This window comes from Strongylocentrotus purpuratus, unplaced genomic scaffold (assembly GCF_000002235.5).
Source record: "Strongylocentrotus purpuratus isolate Spur 01 unplaced genomic scaffold, Spur_5.0 spur5_scaffold_5, whole genome shotgun sequence".
Lineage (NCBI taxonomy): Eukaryota > Metazoa > Echinodermata > Echinoidea > Camarodonta > Strongylocentrotidae > Strongylocentrotus > Strongylocentrotus purpuratus.
In genome coordinates this window covers 32,570,798-32,587,256 of record NW_022145611.1, presented here as the reverse complement: position 1 = coordinate 32,587,256, position 16,459 = coordinate 32,570,798, and the positions used below count along the sequence as shown (strand labels likewise).

The 16,459-nt window shown below is 39.7% G+C and overlaps 1 protein-coding gene across 1 annotated transcript; it reads left to right on the top strand.

Moving 5' to 3' along the window:
- Window positions 1-986: 986 nt before the first annotated feature.
- LOC105447116 (paraneoplastic antigen Ma3-like) lies at window positions 987-4,364 on the top strand. Its single transcript, XM_011684789.2, has 2 exons — window positions 987-1,432; window positions 2,218-4,364. The coding sequence occupies exon 2, from the start codon at window positions 3,265-3,267 to the stop codon at window positions 4,333-4,335; it is 1,071 nt and encodes a 356-aa protein (XP_011683091.2). The 5' UTR covers window positions 987-1,432; window positions 2,218-3,264; the 3' UTR covers window positions 4,336-4,364.
- Window positions 4,365-16,459: the final 12,095 nt, after the last annotated feature.

Here is a 16,459-nt window from a genome sequence, read left to right as displayed (position 1 = left end):
CAATCATGATGAGAAATTTATCTTCTTAGGGCGTTATTGTTTAATGAATAAAAGCAATGTGGGAGGGATTTTTCATTATCTGCCCGGAGTCAAATGTGTATCCTGTATTCCTTCGCAAAATCAAATAAGGGATTAAATAAAAATGGTAGCTAACATTGAGGAGGCGTGATGGCCTAGTGGTAGAGCAGTGCTCTTGTAACCAGGAGGTCTAGTAGTGTTCGAAACCAAGTCAATGTGCTCTTGCCCTTTGGTACGGCATTCATCCTAATTACAAAGTCCCTTTGAGAGGACTTAAAGTTGTCGGTCCGCTGGTTGTTTACTTTCAAGCATATACATGCTTCCTTAGCAGTCAGGTAAAACAATCATGATCAAACAAACAAACAGACAAACATTGGGGAACAAGCCACTGGCTAAGATCGACAGTCATCATTCCATGATTCTATAGTTAGTGGGGAATGATCTATCATTCAGACCTCCATGCCCCCCCTCCCCCCTCCCCTTCAGTAAATACTACTAGTGTATTCATACCTAAACTAATGGAATACACTACACTGACAATGAAACAATCATTACTTATCAGATAGATAAGTCCATATTGTCCATCACCATACCAATACAAATTATGCATACATTTATATCACGTAATATCATATACTTATTTTTATTTCCAACAAAATACAAATATCATAATAATGAATACTGTGCAAAGTTCATACAAAACATTATTAAATTTAAAATGAAGGTATGGGTTTTCAGTATTGTAGACCATACATTCAAGATAATGAGCGTCTATTCTATTTTGAGAGTGAATTGTCATCATTGGAAAGGCGTTGCCTGGTCTTTAGACTAATAAAGAGGTGTGTGAGATTAATATGAAGTCAGAACACTTAGAGAGTTTATGACACATGCATTTGGATAAACAATACTTTAATGATTTAAAACTATTAAGCAGTCAAAGAGAGCTGTATAAACATTGACTCATTATCATTGTCAGACCCTGTTTATTAACAAGGTTTGAGTAAACCTATATTGCTTTAAATTGTTACACCCATCTTTGAATTATCCCTTTAAACCTTTTTTATGTTTCGACCACCTAGCTGGTATATGCCACTGGTGAAGGGAACAAAGAGACCCCTGTCCTATAGGCCTTGTTTATGTCAAAACCCAGACCACTTCCCTAATTCGTAGAGTACATAAACAATGAATGACCAGTGGATACATTTACTGGTACTCCCTTTGTCTTAGGGATAGGGAATATTGGGGTTGTTTGCCTGGTTTGGGAGGAAGATTGGCTCTCCCTTTGAGAGCTAATTTGGACACCAGCGAGACAAGTCATATTTTTAGGAGAGTACAAGAACCATATTCTTGTACTGTTAATTCTTCTACTGTTAAATATTGTATTCTTCGCCTGGTTGTCACCCTCCCTGAACAGGTAAGACCCACTGTTTTCTAATTCCTTTTAATTCATTGCTAAGGCTGTAATCGAATATTGCCTTTTTAATATAGTTGTTCATATTCACTATCATAAGTCTTTGGTAGTATTTTATTTGATATAAGAAGTGATATGATTTACATTCAGTCAGAATAGAATAGGATATGTTCTATTTCAGTATGTTATACTGCCCTGATGATTATTCTTGGTTTACACTAAGAAAGATGTGATATATTTTTATTTTCATCAACATAATAATTTGGCCTAACTCAATTTGCCAAAGTTTAGTTATGTTCTGAACTTTTCACTTCTATTCCAGTCGAGATGAGACTTGGAATATAATAGCTTAAGTTTTACTTTATCATTTCATGACATTGTTGTACAGTTGAGCTCATGTTTTGTAGCATAGTTATGTTGTGTTCTATACTACTTTGTATATATTTTATTCTTAGTTTGTTGTGAATAAGTTTATTAAGTTAGTTGTTATCAACTCATTCTTTTCTCTCTCTCTCTCTCTCTCTCTCTCTCTTTCTTTTTCTTTCTCTCTCTCTTTCTTTCTCTCTCTCTCTTTCTCTTTTTCTCTCTTCCTATTCATTCTATTCATGTCGGGTTATAGAATTACAATTATTATATCTCATTGTTGTATTAATAATGGGAGAGCTAATTTGGACACCAGCGAGACAAGTCATATTTTTAGGAGAGTACAAGAACCATATTCTTGTACTGTTAATTCTTCTACTGTTAAATATTGTATTCTTCGCCTGGTTGTCACCCTCCCTGAACAGATATCGGTCGCCCTGTTCAGCCCCTTAAAAGTCCTACTGTATTAGACGATCGGAACTGGTTTAGACTGTCCCCCCTGTTACCAAGGCAACGTTCTCCGCCCTGGCCAAGAAGAACAGAAGGATTGATAGTTTTATACCTCAAGATAATTATAGTCCCTTTCTTTTAAACATTTAAAGTTATTTTACCTGTATATGTTAAGAGTTATCACTGTAAGTTTGTGAAGCCTTGCATGTCGGCTAAAGATTCCGCTGATATATATAACTATTATATGTTTACCAATACATGTTTTTTTATGTATTATACTTATTATTTGGATGAGTGATATTTTGTAGCTTAACCTACCTTTGAGGTTAAGTGTTAATAAATCCTTTCTTTCGGATCTTTCACTCAAACTGCTCTGTGGAGATATCCTTATTTGTTTTCTTGTTTCTTTAACTAAAATCTCCTGTATAAAATAAACCCCTGAACTGGGTGCAGGTGAACAAGGATTTACCTGTGACACAAATGGAGGCACTGCCCGGATGTTAAATTTTCTTGGAAAATAATAGTTGTTTTTCCCAAAAGGAAGAATCTGTTTAGATTATACATTTTTTTGTAATTGCTTTAATTGAGAATTAGGTTTTCTTTACCTCTCTCTTTGCTAGGAAGAGATTAACTATTTTCTGTGTATGATTGTTGTTGTGTTGATTGCCACAACTTGTAAAACACTCAGTTGGACATAGCGTATATTTGGAAGTGGTCTTAATAATTTGAAGTGTGACCTTATCAAATTTTGTGCTGTTGTTCAGGTCAAATCAGTAGCAGCCCTACTACTGACAGGCGTAACAGTAAACAAGGGGTAGCTTGTCCAGCTCAGTTGTTATTGTGGTTGCTATTTTGCTATTTCGAACAATTCTCATCATTTAATTATTTTGTTGTCTTCTATATAACAATTAACACTTTTTTGAATCCTGATTGGTGCTATAAATTGTACATTTAGGCACTTAAATATTCTAATCTATTCTTTTTACCCCGTTTGGAAAGTTAACCCTTATAATCTTTTAAAGATGTCTCTCGACTCTGAGTTTAAGGCCGAGCTAGAGAAGTTTCTGGCCGATCAGGGTAAGACACTCTTAGACCTCACAGAATCACTTAGTGATAGCAGTAGTACCAATGCTAGTCCCCCAATAGAGCCCAAACATGATACCGTACCAGAGACTGTGGTGAAACACATAGTCTCAGCTCCATCTTCCCACAGGCGCCGACTCCGTTTGTTTTCTGGGCGACGACCTGTACCAAATGGTGAAGCGGACTTCGACAATTGGAGACGTCAGACCCAGCTGATAGTCGACGCGGATGATTTGTCGGAGTCTGAGAAAATCAGCAGGCTAACAGAAGCTCTTTTACCTCCTGCCAGTAACGTAGTATGGGCATTAGGGAAAGGTGTGAGCGCCAAGGATAGTTTAGAGGGGCTGGAGAAGGCATTTGGCACCACCTCCGATGGGGAGGAGCTGTACCTACTTTTCACAGAATGTTATCAGGCCAGTGAGGAGTTTCCATCGGACTATCTACTTCGACTCCAAGACCTTCTGATCAGGGCCCAAGAGAACGATGGGATAAATGCAGGAAGGATGGACAAGGCGAGGGTCCATCAGTTCTCTCGTGGGTGCCTATATAACGACGCCCTCCTTCACACCCTGGCATTGGGAAAGCGGCTCCCACCCCCTGATTTTGTGTCCCTCCTTCATGAGGTGAGACAGGAGGAGCAGAAAGAGAAGGAAAAGGAGGTGAAACGAAAGAGTGGGCAGAAAGGAAAGGGATGCCATGAGCAGGTAGTACTCCAGGAAACGGATCGAGTGGCAGAGCTCCACGAGATGATGGTCGCCTTGCAGCATCAAATTTCGAGCTTAATGCCCTCTGGGAGTGCAGCTGCCCAGGCAAGACCAGGAGCCACCAACCAGAGGTCTAATGGGAGACAGAGAGGACCCAGGAAGCCCGCTTATCGCCTAATCTGCTACAACTGTGGAAAAGATGGCCATCGCATGGATGAGTGCAATGGCGAAACCAATGCTGTTTTGGTGCAACAGAAGATTGCAGCAAGAAACCAGCCAGCGGGAAACGCCGAAGGCCGCCAGTAAAGGGACGACAGGTGGCCAAAGACAAACCCAAGAAGAGTCCCATAAGGCGATCTGCAAAGGTGAATTTGCAGATGAAGCCATCTCAGGCCACATCCAAGAAATCTCCAGCTGCACTAGTGGGTGACCAATCCACTGTCTGGGCTGAGGTCGACGGAGTGCCCTGTGAGTGCCTTATGGACACTGGATCCCAAGTGACATGCATATCTGCTGATTTTTATCACAAGAAGTTGGCGCATCGTCACTTGGAATCCATTGACGACCTGCTCGTGGTTGGTGCAAGTGGAAGCACAGTTCCCTACATTGGCTACATCGAGATCCATTTGCACTTCAACGCTGACGAGGCCGGCGTTCAAGCAGACGAAACCACACTGGCACTGGTTACTCCAACCCGAGATGGCAGCGATCGAATACCCCTCCTCATTGGTACCAACACTAGTGTAGTAAGGAGAATGTACGAGAGCTGCAAGCAGAAGGCAGGAGCAGATTTTCTCCAGACGTTGAAGGCAAGTAGTGCCCTTGTTTCTGCCTTTCGACGAGTTGACACCGAACAAAATGAAATTCTTAAAGTGCGACCACCCTTGAAGGTCATTCTACCCAAGAATGAAGCTGCCAAGCTAAAGAGTGGCGAGACGACAACATTGAAAGGCAGAGTGGACTTTCATGGAGCACCAGCATCCTTACTCATGATAGAAGAAGGCAACAACTGTTTTTCTGCTGGTGGTTTGATTGTGAAACCCACCCTTTCGTCACCTTCTGAGTCATCCTCTTACACAGTACAGGTAGTAGTATGTAATGAATCACAACGAGACATTGTGATTCCTGGTGGAGTCCCCATTGCATATGCTTTTGCGGTAGATGTGTTTGAGAGTTCCACCGAGCCCCAGAAGGTAAATTGCAATACTGCAGAGACCAACCCCGAGGTAAGGAAGGAGACAGAGTTTAACATAAACCTTGCTGAGTCTTCCTTGACTTCAGAGGACAGAGAGAGACTAACCAAACTCCTACATTCCTACCAAGATGTGTTCTCTGTAAATGACCTTGACATTGGGTGCACCTCTTCAGTCAAGCACCGCATCCAACTATCAGACGACACTCCCTTTCGAGAGAGCTGCCGGAGGATTCCTCCTGCCGACTATGAAGACACCCGGCGTCATCTCCAGGAACTGAAGAAAATGGGCATTATACGAGATTCGCAGAGTCAATTTGCATCACCCATTGTTCTTGTCCGGAAGAAAAACGGAGACCTTCGACTCTGCATAGATTACAGGAAATTAAACAAACGTACTGTCAAGGACCAGTACAACATTCCTAAGATAGAAGATACCCTACACACACTATCTGGAGCAGCTTGGTTCTCCACCCTTGATCTTAAGTCCGGGTACTACCAGGTCGAGATGGAAGAGGAAGATAAGCCAAAGACAGCATTCTGGTGTCCTCTCGGGTTCTACGAGTTCAATCGGATGCCCCAAGGGATCACCAATGCACCAGCGACTTTCCAACGATTGATGGAGAAGTGTATGGGAGATATGGCTATGTCAGATGTCCTGGTATATCTTGACGACTTGTTAGTCTTCTCTTCCAGCCTAGAAGAACACTTCGAACGACTGACCAAAGTTCTATCACGGCTGCGAGAGTACGGTCTGAAACTCAATCCAGAGAAGTGCTGTTTTGCCAAGACATCAGTCAACTGTCTTGGGCACGTCGTATCCAAGGATGGGGTGAGCACGAATCCAGACAAGATTGTTGCTGTCCAGTCATGGGAAAGACCTCTATCCGCGAAGGAGTTGAAGACGTTCCTCGGGTTCACAGGTTACTATAGAAGGTTCATCCCTCATTATAGCCGTATTGCGAAACCCCTTCATGACTTACTGCGTGAGTATGAACCACTCCAAAAGCGAGGGAAGAAGCAGAGCTCGTCCAAGTCTAGCAAGTCCATACCAGCTAAACCCAAGCCATCAACACCCTTTGGTGACAACTGGACAGCGAAGTGCCAAGATGCTTTTGAGGAGTTGATAAACAAGCTCACCACTGCACCAATCCTAGCTTTTGCCAACTACTCATCACCCTTCATCCTTCATACTGATGCTAGTACCATTGGGCTTGGTGCTGCGTTGTACCAGATGGTTGACGGCAAGGAAAGACCCATCGCCTATGCCAGCAGGGGTTTGTCAAAAAGCGAGACAAACTATCCAGCTCACAAGCTGGAGTTCCTTGCTTTAAAGTGGGCAGTAACAGAGAAGTTCGTAGATTACCTCCACAGGGCTAAGTTTACTGTCCTAACCGATAACAATCCCCTGACCTACATCCTTACCTCCGCCAAGTTGGATGCCACTGGTCACCGCTGGCTTGCTGCCCTTGCTAATTTTGATTTCACCATCAAGTACCGGCCTGGCAGAAGAAACGGTGATGCAGATGGACTTTCGAGGAAACCTCAAGCATCCCTCGGAGACGACGACGACTCGATCAACATTCAAGACAAGATCGTTAAACTCCTGGAACGCCTACAGGAAGATGAGGGTGTCTGCCCACAAGATGCTTTCAAAGCCATCTGCGAGGTGCATCAAGAAGAAAATCCTGCCCTGATAGAGATGCTCACTGACAGTGAAGCAGCCATTCCAGACGAGTTTAACTTGCCTGTTCCAGGGCAAACTGCACTCCCTTCGTTGACTCCTGGAGACTGGCGGAGATTACAGCTGGAAGATGACTCCATCCGGGAGGTGATCAAGGTCATTGAAAGTGAAACGAGAGTCACATCACAGTTGCGATCGGAGATGCCCCAGGAGGCCAGAGTAATCTTACGGCACTTACGTCACTTGAAGTTGAAGGATGGTGTGCTCTATAGAGTTGGCAAAGGTGTAGATGATAGACCGATGCTTCAGATGGTTTTACCCAAAAGCCATCGCGGGGAAGCATTCCGACTCCTTCATGACGAGACTGGCCACCTTGGGATGGAAAGGACACTCGACCTCCTTCGCAGCAGATTCTACTGGCCACGGATGGATGCGGAAGTGGAACATCGCTGTCAAACCTGCGAGAGGTGTGTTCAGCGAAAGCGGCGTGCCCACCGGTCAGCTCCCTTGGTCAACATAAAAACTACTGCACCTATGGAGTTGGTATGCATGGACTTCCTCTCCCTAGAACCTGATGACAAGAACACCACCAACATCCTTGTCATCACTGACCACTTCAGCAGGTATGCTCAGGCTTATCCTACTAAGGATCAGAAGGCCAAGACAGTGGCAAAGGTTCTGTGGGAGCAGTTCTTCATCCACTACGGTTTCCCGGAGAGGCTGCATTCTGACCAGGGCAGGGATTTCGAGGCTAACTTGATAGCGGAACTGTGTCAGATTGCCGGGATTCGTAAGTCCAGAACTACACCCTACCATCCACAAGGGAATGGCCAAGTCGAGAGATTCAACCAAACCCTCATCAATATGCTTGGTACTTTGGAGGACGCGAGGAAACAGGAATGGCGTCTCCATGTAAAACCCCTGGTCCACGCCTACAATTGTACCAAGCATAGTGCCACCGGAATGTCTCCTTATCTTCTGATGTTTGGGAGGGAACCCCGACTACCGATAGATGTACAGTTTGGGCTTGGAGACCAACAAGCTGCGGCTCCGTCACACCATAAGTACATCCAAGGTCTGCGAGAACGGCTGAACCAAGCACATAGGTTGGCTGCCGGTCAGGTTGAAAAGGCTGCCGCTTATCAAAAGAAGAGATATGACCGGATGGTTCGAGACCAAGCCCTCACAGCTGGAGACAGGGTCCTTGTCAAAAATCTGGGTTTCAAGGGCAAGCACAAACTGGCTGACCGGTGGGGGTCTAGACAGTACATCATAGTCAGGAGGATAAGCAGTGACATGCCAGTCTATGTGGTGAAACCCATAGATGATAATGGCCCCGAGCGGACACTCCATCGCAACCTTCTTCTACCATGCGGATTCCTCCCTCAGGAGCCTGATGTGGAAGTCGTGCAGCCCAAACCAGCTCCAAGACCAAAGCCTCGTAGATCAAAGAGACTACCAACCAACACACAGCCTATTCCAACGTTACGATCTTCTGATGATGAATCTGAATCGGATCTATTTCTTCCTGTGGATCCAGTTGTCATCCTAACTCGTCCCACTCCTGCCCCTCGACGACATAGCTTAATTCCTACCCCATCTGGTCCGGAAGATCCAAATGTATCCCTGAACCCTGACGCTCAGGAGTTTGTACCAGATCACCCTAACATTCTAGAACCCCAACCTCACATCACAGACCCTGATGATACGGTCCCAGTCACAGACACAGAAGATGAGCCAGAAGGACGCCCTAGAAGATCATCAAGGAGACGTGTTCCCCCAGATCGTCTCTGGTATGGTACTCTTGGGAGGGCGAAATTTAAACTCATGGAAGAACACCTTGCTGTTCAAAAACAGAGTCTAGTTCTCCTACAGACCTGTTTAAGATAGTTTTTGTTTTAATTGCCATGGCGGGACGCCATGATTCTAGGAGGGGAGAGTGTCAGACCCTGTTTATTAACAAGGTTTGAGTAAACCTATATTGCTTTAAATTGTTACACCCATCTTTGAATTATCCCTTTAAACCTTTTTTATGTTTCGACCACCTAGCTGGTATATGCCACTGGTGAAGGGAACAAAGAGACCCCTGTCCTATAGGCCTTGTTTATGTCAAAACCCAGACCACTTCCCTAATTCGTAGAGTACATAAACAATGAATGACCAGTGGATACATTTACTGGTACTCCCTTTGTCTTAGGGATAGGGAATATTGGGGTTGTTTGCCTGGTTTGGGAGGAAGATTGGCTCTCCCTTTGAGAGCTAATTTGGACACCAGCGAGACAAGTCATATTTTTAGGAGAGTACAAGAACCATATTCTTGTACTGTTAATTCTTCTACTGTTAAATATTGTATTCTTCGCCTGGTTGTCACCCTCCCTGAACAGGTAAGACCCACTGTTTTCTAATTCCTTTTAATTCATTGCTAAGGCTGTAATCGAATATTGCCTTTTTAATATAGTTGTTCATATTCACTATCATAAGTCTTTGGTAGTATTTTATTTGATATAAGAAGTGATATGATTTACATTCAGTCAGAATAGAATAGGATATGTTCTATTTCAGTATGTTATACTGCCCTGATGATTATTCTTGGTTTACACTAAGAAAGATGTGATATATTTTTATTTTCATCAACATAATAATTTGGCCTAACTCAATTTGCCAAAGTTTAGTTATGTTCTGAACTTTTCACTTCTATTCCAGTCGAGATGAGACTTGGAATATAATAGCTTAAGTTTTACTTTATCATTTCATGACATTGTTGTACAGTTGAGCTCATGTTTTGTAGCATAGTTATGTTGTGTTCTATACTACTTTGTATATATTTTATTCTTAGTTTGTTGTGAATAAGTTTATTAAGTTAGTTGTTATCAACTCATTCTTTTCTCTCTCTCTCTCTCTCTCTCTCTCTCTTTCTTTTCTTTCTCTCTCTCTTTCTTTCTCTCTCTCTCTTTCTCTTTTTCTCTCTTCCTATTCATTCTATTCATGTCGGGTTATAGAATTACAATTATTATATCTCATTGTTGTATTAATAATGGGAGAGCTAATTTGGACACCAGCGAGACAAGTCATATTTTTAGGAGAGTACAAGAACCATATTCTTGTACTGTTAATTCTTCTACTGTTAAATATTGTATTCTTCGCCTGGTTGTCACCCTCCCTGAACAGATATCGGTCGCCCTGTTCAGCCCCTTAAAAGTCCTACTGTATTAGACGATCGGAACTGGTTTAGACTGTCCCCCCTGTTACCAAGGCAACGTTCTCCGCCCTGGCCAAGAAGAACAGAAGGATTGATAGTTTTATACCTCAAGATAATTATAGTCCCTTTCTTTTAAACATTTAAAGTTATTTTACCTGTATATGTTAAGAGTTATCACTGTAAGTTTGTGAAGCCTTGCATGTCGGCTAAAGATTCCGCTGATATATATAACTATTATATGTTTACCAATACATGTTTTTTTATGTATTATACTTATTATTTGGATGAGTGATATTTTGTAGCTTAACCTACCTTTGAGGTTAAGTGTTAATAAATCCTTTCTTTCGGATCTTTCACTCAAACTGCTCTGTGGAGATATCCTTATTTGTTTTCTTGTTTCTTTAACTAAAATCTCCTGTATAAAATAAACCCCTGAACTGGGTGCAGGTGAACAAGGATTTACCTGTGACATCATATTAAAGGAGGGTGGTTTTGTAAACAAAAACATACAAGTAAAATACAAATGACCAAGTTCTGGTTTATGATTATAAAATGAGCACAATTATCTTGATTCCTTGAATGCAACAATGGGCTAATTTTCTTTCTTATACAATGGTAAACATTCCTGTGTGTTTATGAAATTGTTTGTTTACACTGATTGTTAAGAATCATAATGTGGAACTTATTAGGATATTTATGAACAGGATGAAAGGGGGCATTATCAAAACTTATCCCTCAATCTTTTTCATAATGAATAATTGTGGTTTATCAAAAAATGCCGTTAAATATCTTGAATAAACACTTCAGTAAGAATACAATGAGCCTTAAAATGACATATCAAATAGTATTAAGAAGAAGAAAAAGAAGAAAAAAGAAAAGAAAAGTTTAATTGTGATGCCCCGACCGGAAAGTAAGAGCCTATTATAATGATAATGTCCCAAAATAACCAACAACATAGAAACAGGAAATACTTCCTATTATCAATATACATGTAGACTGGAATGTAAATGGCTACCATCTGCTCCTAGTGATTTTGGTTTCATATAAAAAAAAACATCTTAATTATAAACATCTCAATTAAATATTTCATAATAATGTAAGAAATGAGAAGCATATTTGTATTCATCTTACCCCCTCTATTTGTCAGATTGTTCAACCTTTCTTTGAACAAATTATATTGAACATATACTATTGAACTCTAAGATGTTCATAAACTAATTTATTATAGAAAAAGTATTAGTAATAACATCAACACAGAAGAAGCATTACATGCTTGACTTTGCATTTCATTTCCAGATTTTTACAGCTTCTTTCAAATGACTTTTTTTCTTTTTCATATATCATGCTATTTCCTATATGTCTGTCACTGTCTGTATTGATATTAGTCAGATCCACTAGGCAACTTCCTCATTCATTTCAGCTGCAACCATGTACAAGATTATTCATCTGATGATATCTGCTTCGATTCACTAACATCCAAGTTTTCCCTATAAAGTAGTTTATGGTAAAGATACTGGGATTCTATCAACAAGGTGTTCTTTTCACAGGACTAACAATAGAAACATATTTACAAGCATGTAAACACAATACTACAATTGCATCTATAGCTCATGTTTTGAAAAGGTTTGTCAAATTCAATGCAGCATGTATTTATTACCCAGTTGTATCTCTGGAAGGCATCGCAAACTGGCCTTAATAAGGGGGCTATTTTTGTCAGTTCCTGCCACGACTTTGTTGATCAAAAGTCTTTCTTTCATTTCTTCCGTCACTCACGAGGTGCAAAGAAAATATTTCACTTTAAAGCTCCGATCTATAGATGTATTTCATCCCACAGGGCAGTAAACATTGATGGGATACATCAAAATTTCAAAGTCGCATTTATCCAGGTCTGCGCGTGACAGTTTGGATTCAAGCCAAATTTTAAAATGTAATGCTAATGGAAAAACCCTGTATTGACAATTCTGTCTAGGAAGTTTCTTTATTCAAGGCTTGATGAGTTCTGATTTATTTAACCTTGAATCCTATCAAATATCATATATGTTCTTGCTGTCAACACAATGTAGCTGTCACAGTCAAGTCTTGAGTGAAAATGATGTATAACATTTTCAATCAAAGTGCTCAGTAGTATTGTTGACGTTGTCTGGTGGATTCTACATTCAACCAAAAGGCACCGCTCTTGAGTATTGGGAAAATATTGACTCAACACTAAAGATTGTTTATTTGATCAATGTCACATACTCAATAATAATTGCCAAGTTTTCACCAGTGAGAAATAACTTCAATTTGAAACAGAAGGCTATGATTTTTTTTCATGTACATGTCAGGAGTTTTTGTATCAACCCATAATGTGTTATAATTGTTTTTTTTTATGTATATTTTTCAAATAAAAAAAATATAAATAGTAATAGGTTTAGTCTAACTACAGGCTCATTGACTACCATTTGCAGAAACAGTATTTTCACTACTGGAAAAACCCACAGAATTTTTTTTTTTTTTAAATGTGTGCGAGTTCACTGAGTTGTAAGGAAAAACTGGAATAATTCACAGATGTTTTGAGAGTGAGCATTTACAGCGCAAAAACTGGCAGAGTTTTGGCAGATGTTTAAAAAGACTACAAACCAGGGGTGGGGTTTTCAATTTTTTATCTGTAGCTGCCTAGCAAATTCTGACAAAACTCTATAATTTAAAAAAAAAATCAGTGTAAATGCCTGGGCTGTTAGCCTAAGTTGAGTTTAACAGTAAAACAGCATGTGACTACCTTCATATTTTACAAAATTTAAAATCAATATATTTCTAGGGTTTTCTTGACAATCTGCCAACTTCAACTGGTGAGTGTTCCTCGTTACCATCTTCTAAACGGTGCAGTACCATTGTTGTTTTAATCTGGCACATGAAATAAAGCGAAGACATGAAAAATACTGTTATGCATTTGGCTTTATACCTGAGTTAATAAGAGTGAAATAGCTTAGGAATTAGAACAACGTACACCAAAATCAAATTTATGCAAACAGTTACAGACTGCAGTGGACTCAAAAGATCTTGATAGGAGAAAGACACATGAGTAGCTTTAAAGAAGATGAACAAACATACAAGGAAGGAAAAAGAGAAGTGAAATGAAACTGCATATACCTCAGAAGAAGAAACAAATCCATGAGAATTAAATAGTACCTTTAAAGTCAAGAACACCCACTTGCACATGACACAACAGCCCAATCTTTACAGTCCCCAAACTACCTCCATATCAAATATTGATCAATGTGACTGTTTAAATAGCAAAGTGCAGGCCTCTGGCTCTCATGAAAATTAAAATGAATTCATTATTTCCCTCTTGCTGAGATGGAATGCCACCACACAGTTTGGAATCCAAGAAATTGCTAACTTTGTTTCTTCTTCTGGTATTTCCAAGCATCGACTAGAACTGAATGTTTGACTTTCATACTATAATTTTTTATTCTTCTCCGGAAATATCACCACCCTACACAAACCACTCTCTCATATTCAAGAGAAATATGTCTTCTTCCTGAGAACTGCAGTCACATTATTCCATAAATGCGAATGGTATATTTCTTCAAAAGCACCTCCTCGTTCACATCCAATTTTGGAATACTTTCATCAAACCTGCCCCACGGGAGATGAAATCTATCTCCCTTAATGGAGGTGATATATAGAAAGGACACTGCATCAAATATTCTAATTGCTCCTAAAAGAGCACTCAAGTACTGGACCCAAGGGATGCTAGCTGGATGAGATCAAGCCTCGATGTTTGTGAGATCATGTTTACAGAGAAGAAATAGAACAGATCATGAAATACCAAGTGCAAATAAAACATGATACTCCCCTCTCGGACTCAAATGTGCACATGACATCATTCTCGGGTCTTATGAGGTCATCTAAAAGAAGGAATCTCATTTAGCACAAATCAACTTCATAGTTGCCATTTTGATTCAAACTTATGACTTCTATGATGTTTGTGTCCTTTCACAAACTGATGCATTTTCTAAAGTCCATAATATATTTACCATAAAGTAAACAACATCTTTCAATACTGTCTGAAATTTCTGGGATAAAATAACGCAGCATAACTAATTTTTGTCCATGAATGACAGATGATTAATTGTTTAACATCTAATGAAGATCACATGTTAGTTGAACAAAACATCTCCAAAAATTGTTTGGTAAAATAACTGCTCTTTAATTTATCAAATACTGGGTAAATCTAAAAACAAAAAACAAACACGTAGTTGAGACAATGAGCTAAAACTTCACAACAAGTAGGTCCTGATCATAAATCTCATGAAGAGGAGGGGAGGGGGTACTCACACGCAATCCTTCTTGTATTGATGCCAGAACAACAGTGTCAATATTATGAATCTTGCAAATATGAAGATTTAAAAACCTAAAACTTGAAAGGCAGTTTCTGAATTCATAGATATATAAACATTTAATTCAACCAAAATGTGTTTATAAATGTTTGACTTAATTAACCTCTGTTTTCATTGCTACAATAAAATATTAAGTTATTTTAAGTGATAACAGTGATTTCATTCATTAACAACAACATAAAATCAATTGGTGTTGCTATAGGCCTATTATCATGATGTTTCTTTCAAGATTTTATCAGAGAAATATGACTCCCCCCCCCCCCCCTCTCTCTATAAAAAAATGGTACAGGACATTATAGTATTGAACATAAATTGACTAAAAAAATAAGTATTTGAATGGATACAATAACATAACTGACAAAGAGAGTATGTAGATCTTTAAAAAAAAGTAATCACATATTCAGTATAAATTGTGACAAGGAGTAAATTAATGCTGACATCACAAATCATGGGCTGTGAAACAGGGTCATATAGCTCTATACTGGTGCCATCTTGAATGCACATGTCCTTATTCAGCTGTCTATACACCCCGCCCAACCTTGACTCTCTGTCAATCTTCCATGACAATGTTATGACTGACCTTTGACCTCAAGTCACGTGGGGATGAGGGTGAGGTGACCATGAACTGTCCACACCTTATAAATCAAGCATCTGATCATGCTATAAATGTGGTTCTGATGGCTTTTATTTCTTTCTTCAGGTCTCCTCTCCTCCCCTTCCATTGTTCCTTTAAAATTATTACTCAAGACACCCAAGGAATAGCAAGCGTGAAGGACCTATAAAGTTGTTTAAACTTTTTTAAAGTTTTACATTTTAATTCTTTCACAACAACATTCCCTTCAAAGTTGCATTTTCTGTTGCCTACATGCTTTCTTACCCCCCCCCCCCCCCCCCCCCCCCCAGATCTTTAGTGCTTAAATAAGTCCTTTTTGTTTGATACCCTGTAGTTGCACTCAAAGAATGTGTTCAAATCAATCCAATGACCATGACAAAGTGTACATACATTTGCAGAACCTCTCAAGTATTAAAGGGTGAAAGTTCAATCTGATACCTTGGAAAAATAAAACAAATGGAGTGACAATTTCTCAAATTTTCATCAAGATTACTAAACTGTGATTGACCTTTCAAAGACACCTTAAGATGTAAATCCTCAGTTCCCTGTTTGGGTCGGTGCCCTTTGAGGGATAAAACAAAAGGTTGTTGAGAGGGCAAGGAGTGACCATGTGCTGAATAACAAATGGTCATAACTCCTATAATATGAATATAAGAAATTACATTATGTATGCATGATCTGGGCAATATAGTGAAAGAATCAGGAGGTATACTGATCTTTTTCCTAATCAAAATGTAAAACATCTAATTACACAAATAGGTCTACCATATACTCTAATGCAAGGCAAGCAATGACTGAAAGTCAAATAAAAATGTGCATTTGTATAAAGGATTCAAGAGCTTCTGGATTGGACATATACTACCTTATGTCACAGAGTGCATGAACCCATGCAAGTCAAACCATGACGAACACTTGTTGATAATCTCTATTTGCTATATACATTGGTTGATAATCTATGGTAAATGAGATTATAAGCAGACTTGGATCAAAAGCATTTCAAAATGGATTTAACATCCATTTCCCCCATATGGGAAACAATTATGAGAGCTTCCACTATATACTGGAGATAGATTGAATAGGGGAGTTACAGGTGATTGTCTCTCGGCTTCTTCACATCATTTTTCATGTTTAACCAGATTGTTGATAATCCTGGTGAACAGAATGATCATAATCCTTACCATTTCCCCATAATCTGTTGTCTATATCGACTTGTAGTATGTTGTACGGCCATTTAATTGGATGGATTCAAATATCAACTGTAAGCCTTACAGTTGCCCTTTATAGTTGATGATGCATTGCATGTCCATGCCCTATCTTTTTCACTTTAAAAGAATCAGCAAAATGACTAAATTCAACTGGT

Bases quoted from the DNA above. Each gene is read 5' to 3' on its own strand.
- LOC105447116 (XM_011684789.2), top strand. From the start codon at position 3,265: ATGTCTCTCGACTCTGAGTTTAAGGCCGAGCTAGAGAAGTTTCTGGCC.